Source organism: Ambystoma mexicanum, chromosome 6q, assembly GCF_040938575.1.
Source record: "Ambystoma mexicanum isolate Mex_15411 chromosome 6q, UKY_AmexF1_1, whole genome shotgun sequence".
Classification (NCBI taxonomy): Eukaryota; Metazoa; Chordata; class Amphibia; order Caudata; family Ambystomatidae; genus Ambystoma; species Ambystoma mexicanum.
In genome coordinates this window covers 810,144,363-810,165,653 of record NC_090937.1, presented here as the reverse complement: position 1 = coordinate 810,165,653, position 21,291 = coordinate 810,144,363, and the positions used below count along the sequence as shown (strand labels likewise).

Genomic DNA, 21,291 nt, shown 5'->3' with positions numbered 1-21,291 from the left:
CTTCTGTGCCCATAACATCGGCAAAAATGAGTGGCAGCCTATTCTTCATGCATTTCCCTGTGCATTTTCTGGGAAGCTCTGGCCATCATGATGTTTTCATGTCAGTACTGCACAGTTTTGAGGTAGGGCTCGGATGCATGGGTAAATACATCCCACAAGCATGTATAAGACAATTAAAGCATAAGGGGTCACAAATAATGTACAAAATAATATCTTTCCACCTTATGACAAAGCTAGATTTGCAGAACGCTATGTACTACCTCCTCATTCCCTGATAGTAGCAGCTGCTCAACGGTTGATGCTGGATACCCAGGAAATGCTTTTAGCTCCTACTTATCCAACTTTCATTTCGAGCCCTGTGATTCTTTCCTTACCTCCCAGATTGTGAGACTGGTTGCCTAAATTTGGAGTTTAGAAAGGGTCAGCGGTAGGTGATTTACGTGGCGTTTTAAAATTATATACACAGTTGCTTATTTTCCGTTTCGTATGCTTTTCATTTTTCATATATGCCTTTATAGTACTTTTATGTAAAATATGTTGAACATTTGAGAGTCAACATTTTCCATTCAACATTGTCACACCCCCATAATTTTAAATGTAAAAGGTTCAAGTAGAACTGCACGTCTTCAACAGTCCCTGAACATAATGTGAAATGCAATACCAAACTTTTGGTATCATAAGAACATACCTACACAACGAGAGATGTGTGTAATGTCCTCGGAACAATGTTACCTCTTGTCATCCCTGATGAACTTTACCCTTGAAATATCTTTCTCACAAATATCAGGGGTATGTTTCGTCGGTTCCAAACATGATGGCAGGACCCTTTTGATGGAGAGTGTTGCCCCCACTAGGATTGCATCTGCCAGAGTCTTCATCTTGATCATACATCAGTTTGTGAAAGGTCTGCCCACACCCCCAGTCTGTTAGATTAAGGCATAATGGCGTCCAACTATCCACAAAGGCTGATCATCTATCCAGGGACGAAGCAGATCCTTAATAACCAATCTGATGCCATAGGCTTTTTAAAGCATCATCACGTACATATTTTCTAAAGGCAAAAGGAGTTTCATTATTATTTTCAGTGCTGTAAAAAAATACAGCGATTCCTCAACTATGCATGAATGAACGAGACTGGCTTATATTTTTCAATACATGCCAAATTAGTATGGCTAAAATATGTAACATAATTTCAGAACTGCAACCATCAAGCTTGGATGCTTACTAATTAAACAAAACTCAATCTTGTCCAAACCCATACATTGTCTTTGCAGGTGTAATTTGCTTTTTAATGTTTTAGTGCACAAGAGTCCCACACTTTTGTATAATTGTATCAAAAACTATACAGAAAAATAAAATTATTTCCACAAAACGGTGTCTTATTCTTTACATATACAAACTTCAAAAAATAGTTCACAAAATCTACACTTCCATAAATGATTTGTCAACTGCCAGTCAATCACTATGACATAAGAGTAAGTTATACTTATGCAGCCCTGAAATTTTAAAAAGCAGCACCTGCATAATGGGATGGCGTAATGGGATCAGTAGGCCTTACTTATACAATGCCCATCATGAAATGTGATATTGGTTAAACAAGCAAGGGCAGTAGGAGGGACCCCGCTTGACATGGAACTATCTGGTAGGAATGTAAAGCAAAACGAAAACCGCCTCATCATAGATTAGCATATCATTGTACAGTATTTGGATAAATATATTTGGGGAGGAAGGATAGCTCAGGGGCAACACGTTTGTCTTGGAAGCAAGACAACGCAGTGCAACACAGGTTCGAATCCCGATCCCGCGCTTAACAAAATTAGAAATAGTCACTCACTCCAGGGGCATTCAGCTAGGTTTGGCTACCTTTTAGTTATGGTGCAATCAGACTGTTCCAGCCTTACCTGTAGCCCACACACATCCTCCAACCATGGCAAGGGGCCAGAACTTGGGGGAATTTTGAATAATGTTCACCACTAGCGAAACGAGCCATATAGATGCACAGAGAATCCATTGGAAGAACATTCCTGAAAGGAAATTAGAAAACACGTGTTATTGGTATAATGTATGTATGTATGCAATGTATAAAGCACCTTTAGACCAAAGGTTACTCTAGCAGTGTGCAGTAAGAGCTATGCAAATTACAAAAAGTTGAAAAAACAAGAAAACTATTTTACATATAAATTCAAACTATGGTAAGCAATTCTTAAGGCTAATAAAAACTCAGCAAGGCATAACAAGCAAAACATGCACTTAGCTCACAGCCCTGTACACTCCCTGCACTTCTTGTTGCGCACTTGCACAATCTCAATGACATGAGGCCTAGTCAGATCGTTGTCTTGTCCTCCCTTTGTTCCCCTTCCCTTGCCTTGTTGCGTCTTGAAACATCTGTGTATTGGTGCATGATGAATAACAAATCAATCAAAACAAGTTAAGCATAAACAAGAGAAAACTAGTAAGTGAAGAGCTTGTCTAAACACTGAAGTGGAGAAACAAATTGCAGGGTGAAGACAATGCCAAGTTCTAGGAACGAAAAAGAAAAAGCCTGAGAAGGGTTCCAAGCATGTTTCATATAGAGTATGGTTAATATCAAAATATCATTCTTACGAGTGGACCATGAATCACTGGAGATGGAAAGTCTGGCTGCTAAGAACACTGATTGGTGTAATGCTACAGGATTCTCACTAATGCAGCAGATCTTGAAAAGTGCTGCAAAGTGAATGGGAGCCAGTGAATAGAAATGAAAACAAGGGTAATGTGGATGACTTTCCATGTGGCAGAAATCAGGTGAGCTGCTGAATGTAGTACTGTCCTCAGGAGGTGCTGGGGACAAGGCAGGCAAGTTGACAAAAGAGGCATTACCGCCATCCAGGCAGAACAGAACTTGAACCTGGAGGACAGAATGGAATTTGGAGACAGGTAGAAAGGGTTAAATCTTCTAAAAGAAGACTAAACTGAAGAAAATAAATATGATTGGAATAGACAAGGTATTTAAGTTGGAAAGTTAATAGTGGAATAAAGAGTAAAGCCCAGAGATTTTTAGAGGATACAAGGGAAGGGGTTATACCAATCGGAATGTGTTGTTAGCCACTCCACAAGTGTGCATTGGATAAAGAGGTAGATAAACAGAAGAAATTTACTTTTAGATGTGTTACATTTCAAAGAAAGCAAAAACATCCATTCCTCTATATCCCAAGGCAGTCCTCAGGTAGAGGGCATCCAGTGAAGAGGTCACCTTAAGGTAGATTTGGTTGTCAGCAGCATACTGTTGTACCTCGTGGCTCGACTCACAGACCAGATGCTCCAGAGGATCCTTATAAATGTTAGACAACATAGGAGTCAAGATCGAGCCCTCAGCAACGCCACAGTGCATCGGGGAAAAAGTCAGACCTGGCCCTGCCCACCTACACAAACTAGGAGCCATTCTGCTGGACGGATGAGAAACAGAACATAATAGGTGCAGCTAAACCCACAAAGGAGGCAAAGACTTTAGTCAAGACCTCATGATTGACTGTGTTGAACTCAGGCGAGTGATCCAGAAGAACAAGTAATCGGGTACCACCAGCATCCAGCACAAGCAAACATCATCGACCATTAGCAGGGTAGCCGTGACGGTGCTACACAAAGGATGGAAAACAGACTGACCTGTAACAAACTGAGAAGTGAAAGCTACTGGGCAAGTTACGCTGCATTTTTACAGGACTTTACTTACAAAAAAAGTTACAGAGTATTTGCCTTTTTTTTGCTGGGTCGAAGGCAGAGGTTTTAGAAGGGGAAGCATCTGACCAGCTTTCAATGAGTAGGAAAACGTTGTCAAACAGAGATTAATCAAGGTGGTTTTCCATGTTGTGGAACATTTGGTCTCAGGGGACCGTAAGTTTGAACACATTACTCCCATTTTAAACTCACTACACCGGTTACCATGGAATGTAGGAATAGTTTTTAAGCTTTTACGCATTGTGTACAAAGCAGTTCATTTACAATCCCCATCTTATTTGGCTGATAATTTGAAGATCGCTGGAGGTTTCAAAAGCCTCCCTAACTGGGACGCCTTGAAGTCTGCAAATGTAGGCATACTTTCACAAAGAAAAGATCTTTTCAGGACCTGCAGTATTGTATTTGAACATCCTACCAATCAGTGTTCTCAAGATTCCAGAATGCCTAAAGTTTGAGTACTTTCCTAAAGCTTGGCTATGGAAATCTGTTTTTGAAATCTATTTTTTGGGTTATTGTAATGGATTTTAGGTCACTCTTTATCTTAGAGCGATTTTATTTTTTTGTCATGTATTGTAAATTGTCTTTTATATATGGCTTATTGTACAACGGGCTGATGCATTTTTGTGCCTATTTCGCACTATGTAAACATTTTAAATAACATTTATTTTAAATCAACATTCGACAAAGAAGGAGCATAGCGTTGGATATGGCTTTAATCATCTAAGAGGGAAGGGTGATCATCAGAATAAAAAGTAAGTTTCATGGAATACGTGGACAGAAATCAGAACTTGAAATATGAGAGAATGCATCTGAGATAGGATTACAAGACATGAAAAACTTTTGAAGTGATGTCAAGCGGAATTTTGTCACTTTTGTCACAGAAATAGAGATTAAAGGAAGTGAGCCGAAATATGGAAAACCATACCGGTTTAATAGGAGATGGGTCGAAACAATGACTAATGATTTTGAACACGTCCCAAGGCTGATCAAGAGCGGAGGGAATGTGAGATGTCAGAAAGAGTGATTTTCTGCAAAAATATGGGCCTTTCACAAAAGACGATGTGGAACACAGTTGATTCAATAATAATATTCGTAGAATCGGCCCGACTAAAGCAGCATTCAAATTGGGATGGTAAAGTTTCTGAACACTGCTACATTTTTAAATACTAAATTCAGTGATTTGGTTTCCACCTTCCACGCAAGGTAACATCGATTGTTTCAAAATATGAAACAAATATCCTGGATGTGGGTCTGAAACTTTGAAACCCAAGGTCATATTGTATTGCTGAGCTAAATAGCTGCAGTAAATAAAGTTTCAGGTTACACAAAATACATGTGAGAATATTCGGAGCAGGACAAATTATGATTATTCATCTAGCCAAGGCAGAGAATCCTTTACAATATTAAAGACTATCGGTCCCCAATAACAACTTGTAAACCTTTATCTTAGGCCAACCATCTTTTTGCTCAACCAACAAAATAACTAAATAATACTTGAAAGGATTCTGTTTAAATGCTGAGGTGCAGAAATTATGCGAAATGAAGACAGCTGCCTTCTCCAGAAGTGAGTCAGTCCAAGGCTGGTTGTGGTTGTAAAAAGTATTCACGAAAAGCTGTGTTTTACAGGTCCCAGACGGAATGCATGTCTGGAAAGCAAGGTCACAGTGATTCGGCTGAGTTGTGGTCATCCCCTCTTCTTTAGGCTACACACCAGTACCCTCAAATCCTTCATTCGTTTTAGCTTAAAAGATAATGCTTCTAGTTTTGGAAGATATACTTGCTGTGTATGGCTTACACAGGAAGATATTAGCTCATAAAGAGGTTCTAAATGTATCCTCCGATACGACATTGATCCACTGGAATATGGAAACCAAATTCCGATGCTGCTAGATCATACCAGTGGAATAAGGTATTGTTCCTGCCTCCCCGGTTCTCCTGTGGTGTAGAGAGGGAAGGAGATTGGCCACAGATACTGATAGAGATGGAGGAGCGTGACAAGACTCCAGATATTTATTTTCAGCCCAGGTTGTCCATTTATAACTCCCTTATACATCACCTATATTGCTGCTCCATTGAGACCGTCCATAAGTAGAAATGGAACAATGGCAAAAATCACATTTTAAATGGGCACCTATCAAAACTAGGGACTGTGTAAAATGAAAACAGTGTGCGATAATATTATTTAAATGCATACATCTGAGACATTAATTTCTAGTTATAACATTACATGCGGCAGTCTTAAGTGATTAACAGATTGAAATGTCTCAAACCTTGAAACAAACACTTAACAATGTTGTGCTTGCAATGCCCATTCATTCATTTACTCGTTCATTCATTAACCACTCCAGGGATTTGAAGAGTAATAGTGCAAACACATCCAATAATGGGAAACTGAAAGAGAAGCATTAGTGTAGGGATGAAAGTGAATGAACATATGAGAAGGCCAAATTAAACCTAAATCCAGGAAAACATTTAAATTACACCTCTAATAGGAAATATGATGTTCAAGGCGTGAGTTAGCACAACCAACAGGTACAACTAGCTGTTCAATAACCCCGGCTCTAAATAATTGTGTTGTGCCAAAGATTCTTGCAACCAAATTCCTAAACCGTTTTCAGTTGTAACACTTGAGGCAGAAGAGTTTGGTCAATTTGGTAGCTGGGGAAGGAATCATGACAGTGAATCTTCTTAGAAGGTGAATGGGTCATTCCTCCAAACAGGGCACATGCACAGAATATAAGCATGCCTTCATTAAACATCTCACCAGAGGTTGTCTTGTGGGTAGGCACGCAAAGATGGTGGACAGGAGGACTGCTTAATTAAAATAACATAAAAAAGTAGTCACACAGCAATTCCTGATAATAACTGTCATTGAAACACTTGTGAAAATCAGAAAAAAGGTAATGTCAAGAACAGGTGACCATTAGCCAGTGAGTATTCTGTATCGAGTCTGTAGGGCATAGTTTATGTGCTGCGCACAAAAGAGGCTGCACAGGAAACACCGAGCACAGAAGACTGTCCATAACGAAGAGGAGGATGTGGCTGACAGCAGTGAGGCATGCAATGGAGGACGAGGTGAGTGACCTCCACAGACCCATGGAGAGTAGGAAAGTGGAGTGAAAATTGAAGGGGTTGGAAAAACAGAAGTAATCAGGCGACCAGGAAGTCAGAAAAGGGGACGATGCAAAAAAGAAGGGTTTGGTGGGAGGGGCTACTGGGAGGGCGAGGTCCGGATGGGCAGTTGATAGGAGAGGCATGGGGACACGTATGTGTTAAGTAGGGTATCAAGGGGTGGAAGACACAGATGAGAAGAGGGGAGAGAGAGGAGTGATGGGACAGCCCAAAAAAGGCCTTGGTTTGTGGTAGCCTCAAATGGGCAACAGAGACCCCAAACCAAGTATTCTTCTGCATATGCTTGAAATATCATTATCATTTTTGTTTAGCTACATATAAACTATGACATGAAAATTACAATTGCATAAACCACAATGACATTGAAATCAGCCTATGGATTCACTCTTTACCATCACCAGTATCATATTTCTTCACAGGAACAAAGTTTGTCCCAAATAATAGGACAGATATGATTGAGCAAGTGAACCCAAAGCCCAGATCATTTCCAGAGCTGTCGGTGCCGTTGTCACTAGAGGACCAGCTACTCATGTCTGTGCTGGGATTGTTTGATCTGCAGGGGTACCCTGGTGTTGGATTCTTCTGTCAGGTCTGAAATAAAAACAGAAAATGAGTGCTTGTTAAACGAGTAACTGGCTTGAGATGTAATGCACCCTGTGATTTGCTTCAAGGCAATGGGCCTTCACACTAAAGACATGACAAGACAAGATATCCTATTTCAACCAAGCTGACCAATATATGAAGGGAAACGATGAGGTTGGCACAGCATTGTCACAAACAGGTAGGTAACTTACATAGAATGAACATGGGGACTACACTTTCATGAACCAATCCCACATAATCCAGCTCACTGAAGAACAATATGTACTAGAAGACGACGAGGTAGTAGCAAGAGAACATTGATTTTGCTGTGGTTCTTGATGAGGCATGTATTTTTGGCAAGAAGATAGAACTGCCAGAGAATCAGGCTCAGAGTTGTGAATATAACAAAAGAGTATGAAGCAGAAGCAGCTAAAATGTAATGAGTGAAAAAACAAGCAGGTGCTAAGTGGCAGCAAGAACAGAAGTAAGACGAAATTGGTGTTGCAGGTCGATCATTATATTATAATGGGTGTCATGTCAGAGATCAAGATGAAGCTGACGTCCTTTAAGTAACTAGGTGGAAAAAAACAGAGCTAAGAATGGTAGTGGCAATCTAAAGAAGAAATCAATGGGCCACACAATGCCCTGAATAATAAAACAAATAGATGTGGTTTTTGCCACAGGCAACTGCCAGTGGGCCATGGGTCCGTAATGCGGACAAATCCCATGTGCATAGCTTAGAAAGATACTTATAACAATGAATATGGCATCTGTGATGAAATGAAAAGAAAAACAAACGTTCGTTTAACATGAGCGAGGTATAGGATAACAAAACCCTTGACATTCTGTGAAAATAATGTTAGTAAATGCTGAGGGTTTAATGCAACAAGACCCAGTAAGTGCTGGAAGTTATACCACCTTAATTCAGAGCCCTCCCTGGGCACAGCCCATGACCCAACTGATGACATCACATCACTAGTGACATCACTGTAAACTATAACAAACTGATGACATTACATACACCACAGCGTACATCATGGGAAACTACCCATCAGAGTAACATTTCTCTTGGTCTGCTTGAAGACATGACATATTGTTTCAACTTGTGTACAATGAATGTATGCTAACAGAAAGGTAATACCTGTAGTTATATAATATAAAGTGGCCCTGTGGCTTTTAGGTGGGCATTCCCAGGGAATGTGGCCATTGGTCAATGCCACAAGCTAGTGCCTGTTGCCCATGGCCCTTCATGGGGGTTAAGCACAGGGTAGCATGACCAGTGTGGGAATGACTACAGGCCAAGGCCAATGGCCCACGAACCCGCTATGGCAATTGTTTGGGGTGGGCATTTGGTGTCATATTCTGCTTCTGAGGGGTAAAGCCCAGTCCATTCCCATTTGGGAAAACATTCTGTTCCTCCTGTTCCAGATCAGCTCTTGTTGGTGTGTCCCAAGTACGATGGAGTTCCAGGTTTCCTTTACCATGTACTGCTTCCCAGGATCCATGATCCATGCCAGGTTTCCGAGGAGTCTGGTTCATGCTGGTCTTCATATTCTCTGCAACAGACCGGTCCGAGACAGAGGCTGGTAGGCATTGGGTCATAAAAAAGGTCACCGATTGGCATACATGGCACCATGCTTACCAGGGAGTTGGGGACAGGACTACCCCTCAATCCCCCACATCTAGTCAGAGGTGATGGTTAGACGCAAATGGGAGGAACGTTCCCCATTCGATTAAGGGAATTATATTCCCTGTCTTGCCTGCAGGAGATTTGTTCAATCATACTTGGAGGGGGCGGGGGGCAGTTAAGCTGATGAGTAGCGATAATTTTCAAGTTTGGAGTAATCCGGTTTTTATTTTCAATTATGTGCCTGTAGTTGCTGAACCCCATGTAGGCATGTTGGCAGCTGCATCCTACCATGCGGATGGTTTGAGTTCTCAGAAAAGGGCCTTTGTGGATTTATTTGTGACACACATTTGGATTTATTTTCTAGAAACAACAGTGGTGTATAACCTGTATTCTAGTTGTTTTTATCACACTATGATCCAGTCAGGATGCAGGGCAAGATCAGAATTCATGGGGGGAGGGGGCAGGCGTGCAGTCTCCATCCTAGTACTCTGATACATCCCTAATCGTTCTCCTCAAAAACAAGACAACGCAGTTTAGGAGAGTTCATCCAATGGACTTCTATGGTGGCTTTGCATCTGCCCCTAAAGGGCATATTTTAGTTTTGGGCCTTAAAAAACAGTGGCACACATCAACTAATGACAGTAAATTATTGAATTGCAGACATTTTCTCATTAACTTAATTCAACATTTCCAATACATGTAAGAAAACCATTCAAATCCTTAAGAAGACATACCAATACATCACGTGATACAACCTACTAAGGGGGTGTTGTATAAAGATGTAAAATGTATGGATAATATATATTGACATACAGCATTCCAGAAGCAGCCATGATATGTAGATATGTGCACATATTGCATGCAAAAAGATCCCAATGGTTTTTTATCATAAGGTGCCCAGGACATTTCTGAGGGGAATGGATTGTAGGATGGTATCCAATATTGTCAAAAAGGTAAAGTGCAGAAGTGCGAGCAAACTACAAAGTTACAAAGAATACACCTTTACCAGGGTATGACGATACAGTTTCGAATTAAATATATACCAAAACCCACTGCCATCAGTACGGCACTACAACAGTCTCCGATATTAGTGGCATGAAGGCTGGCAAGCATGTATGCCTTTACTTGAATTGTTTCCCAGACCAGTAAATATTAAAGGTTTTCTTCATAGGTTTTTATACTATGACAAATCAACACCATAGTCATTTCAGAACGTCATGCATGGCATGTCTGCAGACAGTGTAGAGTGACCGACTGTGCCCCGACAGAAGTATCCAGACCTTAGTCTGGAGGAGGAAAATAAATGATCAAGGGGAAGATAAGAGGTCAACGAGGTGTGAAATAGATGCTAAACACAAAGGAAGGAAGGGATGGAGATAATGAGAGGAAGGATAAACTTATGGATCAGAAATTATTGGAAACAATATGTGTCACTCAGAGGGTGTGGCAGGACTTTCATATAGCTTTAAGACATGATCCCACAAGACGATTTGGGCCTTGTGGGCCAGGGGCCGAGTTAAAGGCCTGAGAAAAGCATGCTGGATCAGGTCCTTAAACCCAGGGTGTTAAATAAAAAGTATTTTCATTCAACGAAGGGGACGCGCAAGGCGTCCCCCGTTCATTGAATGAAAATACTGTGCCAAGACGGCCGCCATGGATGTGGAAGGTGGGAATCATACGGAGCCCCTCTTCCATTTCCATGGTGGCAATGGCTATGAGCGGTAGCAGCAGCAGCGGTCTGAGGCCGGAGAAGAAAAGGAGGAACGTGGGCTGGGGGGACCCAAAAAATAAAGGAGAGTGGAAGGGAGATGGCACTGCGGGGCAGGGGAAGCAGCCTCCATATTCCATGGAACGCAGGCTGAGGTCAGCAGTGTTGGCCTGTGATCCAAGAAACCTCCCCCCACCTGGGTGCTAATATTGTTTAACATGAGCATTCCAAGGTTCACTTATATAGGGCAGACTTCAAATCATGAGGAGTCTAATGCAGGATACACCAGTTCTTAGGTAAGATCGGGCATCTCTCACACAGAATTGCAGTAAGACCACGAAATTAGTTAGGGGCAGCCTTAACAGGCAATTACTAATACTGTAAACCCACATCTGAATGCCTCATGGGCAATCACGTTAATTTCTCTGAAGCTGCACTAAACATAGACATGCCATTTTTCTACATAAAAGGTAGAGTGCTGGAACAATCCATTTACTTTCTTCTTTGTAGCTCAAGTGATGGCCACAGTACTTCAATGTTCTCAGATTCCAAGAGAGTCTTAACCATCAGTTGTTTACAAATAGCCCACCAAACTAGACCTGGCTAATGTTTGTCAGAACATTCTCCACAGCTCCAAACATAACATTTCACCTTTATTCTATCCAAACTATGATTTGCTATGAGATGAAGCAGAAGCATTAGAACTCCCAGACAATCCAAAGTACTTTTGAGGCTATGACAATGACAAGCATGTGCTATACAAATATCCCATAACAACGGCATGAACACTTCCTAGCTTCAATGAAATTATACTAAATTTCACATTTACCAGAAATATGCATCTAGTATATATGTAAATGAATACTGTCCATAGATACTTTGTGAGTGCACTCTGCCTTTGTGTTTTTGTTGCAATAACCCTGTGCTGCATGTGAAGGAACATCCACAGACAAATGTTATTTTTATTTTTTTATTTTTTACATTTGTATAGCCGCGCTACAGCCCAAAGGCATTGAGGCGCTTGTTACAAGAAGGTGTACGTAAACACGATTGCATAGGAGGCAGTAGTTACTTAGTTACAGCATATTGGCAAGTTACAGACAAGTAGCAGTTTAGACAAATAGCGTTGTTTTGATAGCTTTGCGGAACGCTAAGTGGGAGTCAATTCCCCTGATGTGCGATGGTAGAGCATTCCACTGGGTAGCTGCAATAGCAGGGAAGCTGGAGCCACCTGCGCGTACTCTGCGTGTTATGGGTTTGGTGATCATGTTGGTATAGGCAAGTCTGGATGGCCTTGCGGAGGTGGGCATGGTAACCCGCTGAGCCAAGTAAGGGAGGGCCAAATCATGGAGGCATTTGTGTGTGAGGGAAAGGATTTTGAAGATGATTCTTTGTTTTACGGGAAGCCAGTGGACTTGTCTCCTCAGGTCTGAAATGTGATCCCTTCTGGGGAATCCTGTAGCGGCCCTGAGGGCATTGTTCTGGACAAGTTGTAGTTTAGCAATGTCTTTACCTGAGGACCCTCCAAGGAGAGCATTGCAGTAGTCAAGCCTCGAGCCGATAATAGCCCTAGCAATGGTGAGGCAGTTCTGTGTAGTTAAGTACGGTCTTGCTGCGTTGAGCAGTTTAGCGTAGTAGGTGGATGAAGAAGCAATAGCGTTGACATGCCTGTTCATGTTGAGATTAGAGTCTAAGTAGACTCCCAAGGTTTTAACTGTGTGGGACACCGCTATGGGTATATTGTTGATGGTGAATGAGCAGTATTTCTCGTCAGGGTCACCCAGGATGGTGGGTGAGCCAATCAGCAGAAGCTCAGTTTTGTCGCTGTTGAGACAGAGCCAGTTTTCTGCCATCCATGCTTGGATGGTGCTATAGATGGAGTTAAGTGTGGCCTTGTCTGCTTCGTAGTCGCCCGTGAATGGAATGAGCACCTGGGTGTCATCAGCATAATTAGTGTATGAGATGCCCAGTGAGTCAAGAAGGTTGAAGAGGGGTCTCGTGAAGAGGTTATAGAGTGTAGGCGCGATGCAGGATCCCTGCGGCACTCCGCAAGTGATATGACTTGGTGACGCACATGCTGAGTCGGAGAATACTTTAATGGCCCTTTCCTGCAGAAAGGAGGTAATCCATTCACAGGCTTTGGGAGAGAAGTTGGCTGCAATGGAAAGGTGGTTGCATAGGGTGTTATGGTCCACAAGGTCAAAAGTGGCTGATAAATCTAGGAGCAGCAGGAGCGCTTGTTTGCCGGCGTCTCTGTCATCCATCTGATTTTTTAGGTCGAGAAGGGCAGTCGGTCCCGTGTCATGGTCTGAAGCCAGACTGCCGAAGGGCAAGAAGGTGGTGGTCCTCTATGAATTCTTGGACCTGCAGGTAAGCTGCTTTGTCCAGAATTTTGAGCAGGAAGGGGACAGTAGTGATAGGTCTGTAGTTCCCTGGTGCCGATGGGTCCAGAGAAGGTTTTTTGAGGAGTGGTCGTACCAAAGCCTCTTTGAGGTCCATAGGGACCAGGCCAGACTGGAAAGAAGCATTAATGAATGCTGTCAGAAATGGGGCGAGAGTTGAGCCACAGTCTTTGATGAGCTGGGCAGGCCATATGTCGCCCTTGCAGTTGGAGGGTTTGATCGTTTTTAGAAGAGAGATGACTTCGGACTCGGTCATGTCCTTAAATTTGAATACCGGGGCAGAGTTGGCTTTAATGTGCTCCTCCTGGTTGTTGTTCTGTGAGGTAATAAGGTGAGAAAGAGCCTTTTGGTGGGCCAGGATTTTGGTTTGCAGGGTATTAAGTTTGTTGAGCATGGCCGATTGGATCTTATTACACCCGTTTTCATCCTTCAGAATGGTTGGTGGGGGGGTGGGCGGGGATTCTATCTCCCTAAAGATGGCAAACATTTCTTTTGTATCTGATTTCGCATTGGCTACCCTAGTGTTGAAGGAATTGGCCTTGGCGATGATTATTCCTGATTTGTACTCTTTAGAGATAGCTTTGAAGGCTAGTTTGGTTGAGTCATTAGGTTTTGCTTTCCAGGCTGCAAGGGCGGTTTGTTTTTTTGCGCGCAGCTGGAGGAGTTCCTGTGAGAACCAGGCATTAGTGTGCTTGTTTTTTTTTGGCTTTCCTAAGGGTTAGGGGGGAGATAGAGTCAACTGCTTTGGTGATCGTGTGCTTAAATGCTTCGGCTAGAATTTCAGGCTTAGTTGAGAACGGGGCCTGAAGGTTGGAAACTTTGAGGAGGGGAGTGATCCTTTCCACAGTGAGTTGGCATGAACTTCTGGTGAAACCTTGGGGGAGGGGTTGGGATGTTCTTTGGAAGTGTTGAGGTCAAACTGGATGTAATGGTGGTCAGACCATGGGATGGGAGAGTTTTCAGTGATAGTTACTGGGCAGTTGTGGTGTTATGAACATGATATACTACTATCAAATGTATTTAACGGAATAGCCTATTGCTGCTGTTAGTTTTTCCAACAAGGCAGTCCTTGTGAGATGATAGGTGTAAAGTGAATTCCATGACCTCGACCTCCTGCTTCCTCACCTCAGTATTCACCTCTGAGGTCTCCGCCTCAATGATAGGATCCATCTTCCAACTAACTAATTCCTCCTTCCTTTCCCTCCTGGAGATATAATGACCTTCCCCTTACCTACAAACCCTAGTTTTTTTAATGTCCTATCCTCTGAACACAGACCTGCAGGGTGTGGAAATTACTCACCTGGTTTTCTTCCTGGATCCTCCTACTGCAGAGCATTGTGGGGCAGTGATTCCTGTTCTGCCCGGCTGTGGTCTAGTCAGGGATGGATGGTGCAGAGGAGGTACAACTCTCATGGTTCTCCCACAGGGCTTCAGTGCCAGTTGAGAGGAGACTGTGGAACGCGGAGGACCAATTAACATGGGGGCGAACCAAGCATTGAAACATAGCGCCGAGGATGGGAAGTCATCCCGCACCTCAGCGAGGGTAAGTGCAGGGACAGGCAATGGTTGGTGCAGCCAGTGCCAAGCCTGGGAGACCGTTGATGTCACAGTAGATTTAGTCCGGCTAGAATGAGGCCCAGCGGGAGGAAAAAAGGGTGGGTCTGGTGGTTGGCCCAATCCCCCGAAGAGCTCCCTGCAGCCATCTTGGAATGGGTAATAGCCGACATGATGTGCAAGCATGAAAACCTGGAAAGTTTAAAAGCCAGGTCTACACAGGGTAAATAAAGGCAGAGATTGGTGAGGTAAAATTAAATTAAATTAAAATGAAAGTATAATAAAATAGGAAAGTGACTTCACTTGCTTAGAAACCCAGCCCCATAAGAAAACAAAAGAATCTGGAACCCATAAGGGAGGCAACAAAGTTGTGAAGCAGACACTGCTTTAACAGAGGGAATCCAGGAGAAAGAGGAAAGATCCTTCTTCTATTTCCTCCTCTTCATCTCCCCCTGTTTGCAGCACAGTTCCCCCTCATAGCCCTTCTATTTACCATCAAAGGAAGAGCCAGACTCTAAAGGGAAGCATTTGGACAGGAAGAGATGGCCAAAATACTTAATCCACAGGTTGAATGCATTGGGTTTGTAGATACATTTACTCCTGGTCATTCCTCAGACCCTAGGATCCACTAACAGAAGCATTTCCCTAAAGAAGTGCTTCCTTTGATTTCCGATATCAGGACATAAATCCTGGACGAGTGTAAAGACCCTGAACATATTCAAATGCTGAGTCGAGGTTCATGGTAAACCTTTATCCTCTGATCATCAAGGAGAAGAACATGCCAGAATCATTTGAAGTGGAGTCAATCCTTTCCAGTTTGGTGGGGAGGTTGTCAATGGCAGCAGAGGAAGTGTCAATCTGCGACCCTATGACCAAAAAAAGGGTTCAGCACTCATACCCCTGGCTCATATATGGCAGAGACACTTCTAAATGTCCAGAGACTTACTAAAGCCATTGAGAGTCAGAGGCGAAACAATGTCCATAGGATCTGCCATATCCTGGTGAAGGCATGTTCGTATAAAGGGGCTGGCACACAAATGTATTCCAGAAGGCAATCACACTGAAACTCCACTTTGAATGTAGCATACTGTTGAGGACAGGCGGGAGGGTAAGGTGGATACAAATGGTGGACTCAGGAAGAAGGAGAAAACCCAATAGGGTTATCCAAGGTCATTGAGGCACCACAAGCCTAGCAATAGGCAGGTGCCAAGGTCAAGGGCATGGCAGAGGACCAGGCATAGGCCTTGTTTCAGCAGAATTAAGGGGAGGTTCCCCCAGGATACATAGAAAGGCTGATAATAACTAAGGGCCCGTAGGGGGCAGACTGTTGAATTTTGCAAGAATATGGGAACATTTTGGATCTAACATCTGGGCCAATGGGATAGTCAAGCGTCGTATATACTGGAGTGCAACCACCATTTTGTTCCATCTGGTACAGTGTACATGCCATGCCCACGGTCCTTGTACCAGCGGATCCAGGCACTATTGATTAAAGTAGGCCATACTAGCCATGGAGGAAGCGCAAAGGTATTAAATGATAAGATAAATGGTAATAAATGGTAAGATGCCAAAGAACACATTTTTATTGATCATGGACTTGAAAAGCTTGAAAGAATTTATTTGCAGAGCCTCCATAAAAAAGGATTCTCTAAAGGATCTTTCCTTTCACAGCAAGTGGGGAGATTGGCTTGCATCCTGGGACTTCTAGGATGCACATTATAATATGCCCCTCAGAGCACCTCATTAGAAGTTTCTCAGAAGTGCAGTGAGTGGGAGGCACCTTCAGTACGAAGTTCTACCCTTCGGCCTCAGATAGGCCCCAAGGGTATTTATCATACTCCTGGCACCTCTGGCATCCTTTCTTCGCTTACAAGGGATTCAATTACCCCCTAGCTAGAGGACTGGCTTCTCAGGTCAGGGTCCAGGGAACTCAGACAGGCTCAAGACCTGTCGGGTCACGGCAGAACAGGGATTCTTTGAAAATTGGAAGACATCCGATCTGAAGCCATCTCAGTCACTGACCTTCAGAGCGGCCTAGTTCTCTACAAGGGAGGGGAGGGGAGTCCTTCCAGAGAACAGGGCAAGAACAAAAACCAAAAGGTGTCTTAGGACTTTTATCCCGAACAGTGCAGCCCCGCAAAGCCTCCGTTTCAGGTTCAGGGTCATATGGCCTCCTGTGCTTTGCTGGTAGCTTGGGCAAGTTTACACTTATGATCCATGGAATCTCACATTCTCGGGCTCTGGAGGCCAGCATCCTATTCCTTCAAAGAGCAGATTCTGGTATCAGAGAATCTGAGAAGGTTGTTCAATTCTATCTAAGGAAAGGTGCGACGAAGATTACATTCGATGCCTGGGGCATTTGGTCGAGGGTAACCTGTCGTCACCTAGTACACCAGGAGAAATGGGGACCAAACCGGAGAGTAAATTGTAAGGAATTGGCAGCCATTGCCAGGGCCGTACAGTACTTGTTTCAATCATAACTTCCAACAAAGCAGTTCTGATCAGAAGGGACAGTTCCTAAGCACTGGCTTACATCAATCACTGGGGGAGGTGGGAGATGATGTCCAAGTCCCTGGTGGTTCTAGCTGTGGAGATTAGTTGCTGGGTAGAATCCCACTGTGGCTGGAGGCAGCTCATATCAGGGCACACTGAGTGGTGGATCATCTACGCAGGGATTTCCCTTGTTCACTGGAACGCTCTCTTCAGCCAGACAACCTCCAGAAAATATGTTGCAGGTGTGATATTCCGCTCCAGTCACTTTGCCTCCCAATAGACAACTCAGCAGGCGAAGGTTTGTTCCAGATTTCCATACCAGAGGAGGGGGTGGATGCTTTGAATTGCTGCCCAAGGTGCTCTTATATGGCTTTACCCCAATTACCAGGGTCTTTGTTGAGATCAGGTCCAGCAGGGTGGACATTATTCTGATTGCTCCCTACTAGCCCAGGATACGGTTGTGTCCCATCCTACTGAAGCTTGCTGTAGCACCAGTATGGCAGATTCCCACCTGCCCTCCACCTTTGAGGTCTACGGGAGGGGTTTTGCATGGGAATGCAATTCAATGGATGGCCTGGAAATTGAAACGAGAGCCTTAAAAAACTGGGTTTTCCATAGCTGGTGGCATTATCCCTTCAAAAATAGGAATCCAGGTACACCCAAGTGTTATGAGAGACTCCTAGTCACATTTCGGGGTCTGGTGTGAGAAGAAAAAAGTTGTCATCACTGGAGTGTGGTCTACCTTGAGTGTTGCAATTTCTTCAGGATGGGTTTGACGTGGGATTTTCAGTTTCATTCCTGAGGGACCAATGGGTAGCAATAAGAGCTTTTAGAGAGCACTGGGTGTCAAAGGGGAAGGGGTGCCAGCTGGTGGGTACACTGCTCGGGCGTTTTACAGATTCTCTCCCCCCAGGCTACGGGCTCCCAGCTGGGATCTTCAGTCTGTGCCGTCCTCTCATAAGTCATTGATAACTGGACATATAATGCAGATATAGTCCAAGGTGGCTGTGAAATTTAATTATTTTACACTAAATGAGAAATACAATTACAATGGCTGGGAAAGCCAGGCTGGCCCTAAAGCTCTCCATTACATGGTTGTCCACATTTAGCAGAAATGGGACCTAGGTTTATGCAGACTCACAGGTGTTCATGGATCTTTCAGCCAGCCAGACTCCTAATATAAGCCAATAAAAAGAGAGCACCATTAAAAACTCTGCACCAGAAACTTCAGCTAAGTTACGACAAGCATTTCTCATAATTCTTGGCACTACCTATAGTGGGAAACCAATTTGATTCAGGAAACCTCTTCCGCGTCACAATGGTCTACACCTTAAACTCAGTGAAATCTACAACCAAGAGTCAGGAAGCAACAAAACCCTCTCTCTGCCAACCCTCCTCCCTCTACACCCCCCTCAGCCCTCAACTAGCTCCTCATTACTAAAATATTGCATCCTTATGCCTCCCACACTCCTTCAGATAACCTTTATGTATAGCATACTTAACAGATTCAGACCATATCCATCTTCTATCAAAATTATGTTGTCAATTTTTCCCTTCACAATCCGAGGGCTGCCCATATAGCTAAACTGCCCAGTCGGTACAAACCGCAAACAGCCTAGATATTTCAATATCGGCCCACAGATAATGGGTATGTCCGACATGCATCCATCAACATCAAAGGTTTCTGCATCTGCCGTCCTGCTATCCAACTAACACACCATGTCCTCCTTTTTTACAGACCCATGAGCAGCGAGGCCAGCATTACTGGCAGAAAGGTGCTATATAAGACCACTTTACATGTCCTTTTCAGCCAACCTCGTCTATTGATATCAAATGTGTAACCTTGAAAGTAATCTTTCTTATCGCTCGCTAACCCTCCGGATGGCAGATTAGGGGAAACATAGGCTATGCTGTATTTCCAGCCACCTCTTACAAGATTCCCCTGTATTGCAGTGTGATCCTCAGTTCCTTCCCAGTGTTTTGTCCAGATTTCACAGGCCCCAGGACATTGTTTTTACAGCCTTGTATCAAAATCTGCCCTGCCCAGAGGAGGGCTGACATTGGTTAGATATTAGAGGGCTGTTCTAAAATAACTAAACGGATAGTCTGTTTGCCACCTTTGGGCACTCAGGGGTGGGACACAAGGACTCAGTGGGGTTTATCAGCGAACAGATCAAGTTGCTCTTAACCAGGGTTCAGGCAGAGGCTGGCAGATCCTCTCTGGGGAAGATCAAGGGACATTAACCCAAAAGGTATATCGGCATCCTCGGCTAATGCTCTGGGGTATCCCTAAAGGAAATATGCAGGGCAGCCACGTGGGCTGACCCCAACACTATTTTCAAACACAAACACTATCGGTTCAATGTAGAGTATGACTTGAGGAGGTAATTTGGTGCAGGGGTCTTGAGATTGGGGGTCCTCTGAGACAAACGTGCCCAAAGTTCCTCTGAGACAGAAGTGCCCAAGTTGTGGTCAGTAAATGTGAGTGGTGAAGCAGCATTCTATACAGGCTATGTGATTTGTTATCATGAGCCTCTCCTTGAATGGATCGGTATACTTCAGAGGTAGTACAGGGAAGAGGGACATGGAGGTAATACTCTGATTAATTCCTGGTAATTGTCATTACTCCTAGTTTTACATTTTCCTCCTCAGAGTACTGACTTCTCGTTCCATCCTCCTGTTGGCGGAGGAGGCAGGATCCTGACGGGTAAGTAACTAGGCATTGTAGGAAATTGATAGGTAATAATACGCATTTCTTTTGAAGTTGAGTAGTTAAAACGGGCCACCATCGTACTCTCAATTGGCATTCAGATTTATTTGTATGGTGTGTAATGCATCAACTGCTCCACAGAACAATCTTCTGATAAGTAATGGTATATGATTTCAGACAGCAATAATACTTCAGAGCATAATGTAACGTCTCCAAAACCTTTTAGCGAATACATTATGGGAACAGTTTTCAAAAAGAAGCAACAGTTACCATCTTCTTTAAATAAAATAAACAATTTAAAAAAGGTGTTGACTCACTCACGAAGTCTGATCTGGAACGGACACAAGGTCAACCCTATTTTAATGTACTGCAAATGTGATATTATCATCGTTTGTGCCTTTCGAATCTAAGCTTCCACGTATTGCGAAAGAGAGCTACTTTCTGCACTTTGCTTGTACACACTGCTAAAAAGGTTACTTTTTCTCAAAGTGAAATCTCTTCGTAATTTTGCACTCTACTATTTAGAATACAATTTCACTATGCTTTAAGCATTGCGGCCATAGCCTAGGAAATCAAATGAAAATATTTACCGACTGCCGGTTGTTTTTCTCTTGGTTACGGGCTTCTCTCTTCTCTCCTAGCGTCAGCTTCCTTGTCTCAGGCTCCACATCCCTGCAGTTTCTGATGTTGTTGCTGCGCTAAGCTATAACTTCCGGGTCACGTGAACATTGGCAGAGTCAGCACAAATGAGCGGTATGTGTGCGCGGGACTTTTACCAGCCAGGAACCAGACAAGAAAAATTATGTCATTGTCAAAAGGAGCGGCTATGATAAATGAGCCGCGTGATGATCCATGCACAAAAACACCGTGACCGGTACGTGTATAAAGTCAAGTGGCAGAGTGAGAGTGAAATGCCGCTAAGTGAATTGACGCTGTGAAATCATAAAACCTGTCCACGCACTCGGGTCACTTGAAAACTCCAGTGGCCCTGGAACTAGGAGTGCTAAAGCTTCTACTGGATTAACGGAGAAAGGTCAACAAGGTACCAGAATAAAGTGCTCCCTTTGAAACGCATTTCAATCATTTGCTAGTTTAAAGACAGTTAACTGCAAAGTGGCTGTAGCGAGAATTATTGAAGGGTATCTTCTGGCAAGTTACTGTCACCTCGATTTTATGTTTCAACTCTGGTTTTGAAGCAAAATGAGATCATCTGGGAACGTGTTTCTAGGCCACTCTTGCAAGACCCACGTAAGGGTGTAAAAAGGAGGCTATTTCAATCGTTCTTAATGCATGCTGCCTGGTACAACAACCATTGACGAAGGCAGCTATCCGTTTTATATTTAACATCTTTTATTAATATGAAGAT

The 21,291-nt window shown here is 43.4% G+C and overlaps 1 protein-coding gene across 3 annotated transcripts in view; it reads right to left on the bottom strand.

The window, feature by feature from the left end:
* The window catches only part of TMEM144 (transmembrane protein 144), a 377,037-nt gene extending 356,338 nt beyond the window's left edge, over window positions 1-20,699 (bottom strand). The window contains exons 1-4 of one of the 3 annotated variants that reach the window (XM_069631336.1): window positions 20,516-20,608; window positions 7,239-7,437; window positions 6,479-6,528; window positions 1,902-2,024 (exon numbers count right to left, since the gene is read on the bottom strand). In XM_069631336.1, the coding sequence (XP_069487437.1) occupies window positions 1,902-2,022 (121 nt within the window). In that variant the 5' untranslated portion in view covers window positions 2,023-2,024; window positions 6,479-6,528; window positions 7,239-7,437; window positions 20,516-20,608. Of the gene's footprint in view, window positions 1-1,901; window positions 2,025-6,478; window positions 6,529-7,238; window positions 7,438-20,515 lie in introns of all 3 variants that reach the window. The other 2 variants (XM_069631334.1, XM_069631335.1) reach the window with 2 other exon arrangements.
* Between the last annotated feature and the right edge of the window lie 592 nt (window positions 20,700-21,291).